This window comes from Anneissia japonica, unplaced genomic scaffold (assembly GCF_011630105.1).
Source record: "Anneissia japonica isolate Jap-2015-1 unplaced genomic scaffold, ASM1163010v1 scaffold61407_len1937_cov169, whole genome shotgun sequence".
NCBI classification, from domain to species: domain Eukaryota; kingdom Metazoa; phylum Echinodermata; class Crinoidea; order Comatulida; family Comatulidae; genus Anneissia; species Anneissia japonica.
Genome location: NW_022703371.1, coordinates 1 through 1937, shown reverse-complemented (window position 1 = coordinate 1937; position 1937 = coordinate 1). Strand labels below are relative to the sequence as shown.

At 35.6% G+C, this 1937-nt stretch overlaps 1 protein-coding gene across 1 annotated transcript; it reads right to left on the bottom strand.

Moving 5' to 3' along the window:
• Positions 1 to 20: 20 nt before the first annotated feature.
• On the bottom strand, positions 21 to 482 carry LOC117104452 (N66 matrix protein-like; the record flags this gene model as incomplete). The annotated part of the gene is made up of 1 exon (XM_033245303.1): positions 21 to 482. A coding segment is annotated over one exon (462 nt), but the record flags the coding sequence as incomplete, so codon positions are not given.
• Positions 483 to 1937: the final 1455 nt, after the last annotated feature.

The window sequence follows — 1937 nt, the reverse complement described above, 5'->3', positions numbered from 1 at the left end:
TTGTCGTCCATTTGATGTACCACTGCCTCGATCTTCCCCTCGTCGGTCATCCGATGAATTGTGACCTCCTGGTCTAGAATTAATTGTACCGTTGCCTCCATTATTGTTTTGTCGTGCATTTGATGAACCACTTCCTCGATCTTCCCCTCGTCGGTCATCCGATGAATTGTGACGTCCTGGTCTAGAAGTAATTCTACCGTTGCCTCCATTATTGATTTGTCGTCCATTTGATGAACCACTGCCTCGATCTTCCCCTCGTCGTTCATCCGATGAATTGTGACGTCCTGGTCTAGAATTAATTGTACCGTTGCCTCCATTATTGTTTTGTCGTCCATTTGATGAACCACTGCCTGGAGATGGAGGAGATCCATGATCACCTCTATCTTCCCCTCGTCGTTCATCCGATGAATTGTGACGTCCTGGTCTAGAAGTAAGTGTACCGTTGCCTTCATTACCTCGATCTTCTCTTTGTCGTCCATTACCTGTAAATGTAATAATATACGTTCTCAGTCAAACGTCTTTGGTTGAGTCGAATTTAAAATAACAATTAATGTGACAGGGGCTTTTATACACCTATCTAGGGCTTGTATGGCAAACATACGTCTGGTGTATCAAATTCAAAGGGCGTTTTTATAGTTTGCAAAAACGGTGAGGACGGGACAGTGAAGCTTGGAATAAAAACGTTCTTATATAGCAAGGTAGAAAGGTCGAACACTGGGTACTGCGTAAAATAAATGAGGAAATCATTCTGAAGAATGAATGTAAGCGATCTTTAAAGAACATAGAAAGAATATAACGAATATCAGTAATGTAATCTGAAGAAACTGTATTGAAAGAAATGCAGGTACGTTACCTAGCTGAAGGCAGATGGTTAAACATGTAAATATTATGAAGTCCCACAACTGATTGAATATGAGATTTGTAGACGACTACAGATTGATGGCTAAGTAAGTACCGTTTTTGGGGATTTATAGAAATCGGTAGTGTAAATTTCCTGAAATAGAGAAAACTTGTACATGACAGGTATTTTAATCTATGTTACCACGGGCTAGAATAAAATTTACAAATTATATTTTCACAGAGTCATTTATTTTTAAGTTAACATTTTGTATTTTTTTTTTATAATAGATTAAATCTCAGAAACTAGGTTTACAATTGGAACTTTTAGAATTAAGTTTAGAAGCTACACCAAGTAGCTTCTAAATGATTGCTAATATTAATTTTGTGTACAAATATTAGGAGCAGTCATATTGCAGAAAATTAGTATTAAAATGTAACTACTTAATTTTAGTCAACCGTTTTGCTGTCAAAACTGATTGGTTTAAGCTTCTGTTGACAAAGAAATTATATTTCTCGAGAACAGAATAGAGGAATGAATATAATTTAGAACATTTATTTTACCATAGTGCTCCATTTTAACCAATTCACACTACGATTCGTTGATGCAATAATGAAACAAAAGCTTGAATCAAGGTCGAGGGACATTTCATGAGCAGTTTGGTGCACAGATGACAAAGAAATCTTAAAAGTGATAAAAATGAACAACATGAGTTAGGCCTAATACATAGGCTAATGATGATTGTGAATTCTTTGAAATGAGATCAGCAAAGCAAAGGCAAAAGAAGAATGTGATAAAAGGGTAATTATAAACATAAGACGACAACTTATGAATTAATACAAGACCCCTTGAAAGTCTCAAATTTATTAAACGATCACTTTACTAATATAGGTCCTGAACTTGCTAAGAAAATCATTAATAACACTCCTAGAACCTTCTGCGATTACCTTCATTCCCCTATTCCAAACTCAATCTTTCTTTCTCCAGTTTCTGAAGAAGAAGTGTACTCAATTGTAAACTCTTTTAAAACTAAGAAGGCTCCAGGCATTGATGACATCTGTGGACAAGTTGTAAAAAAATCTATTGATCTTGTTCTTTA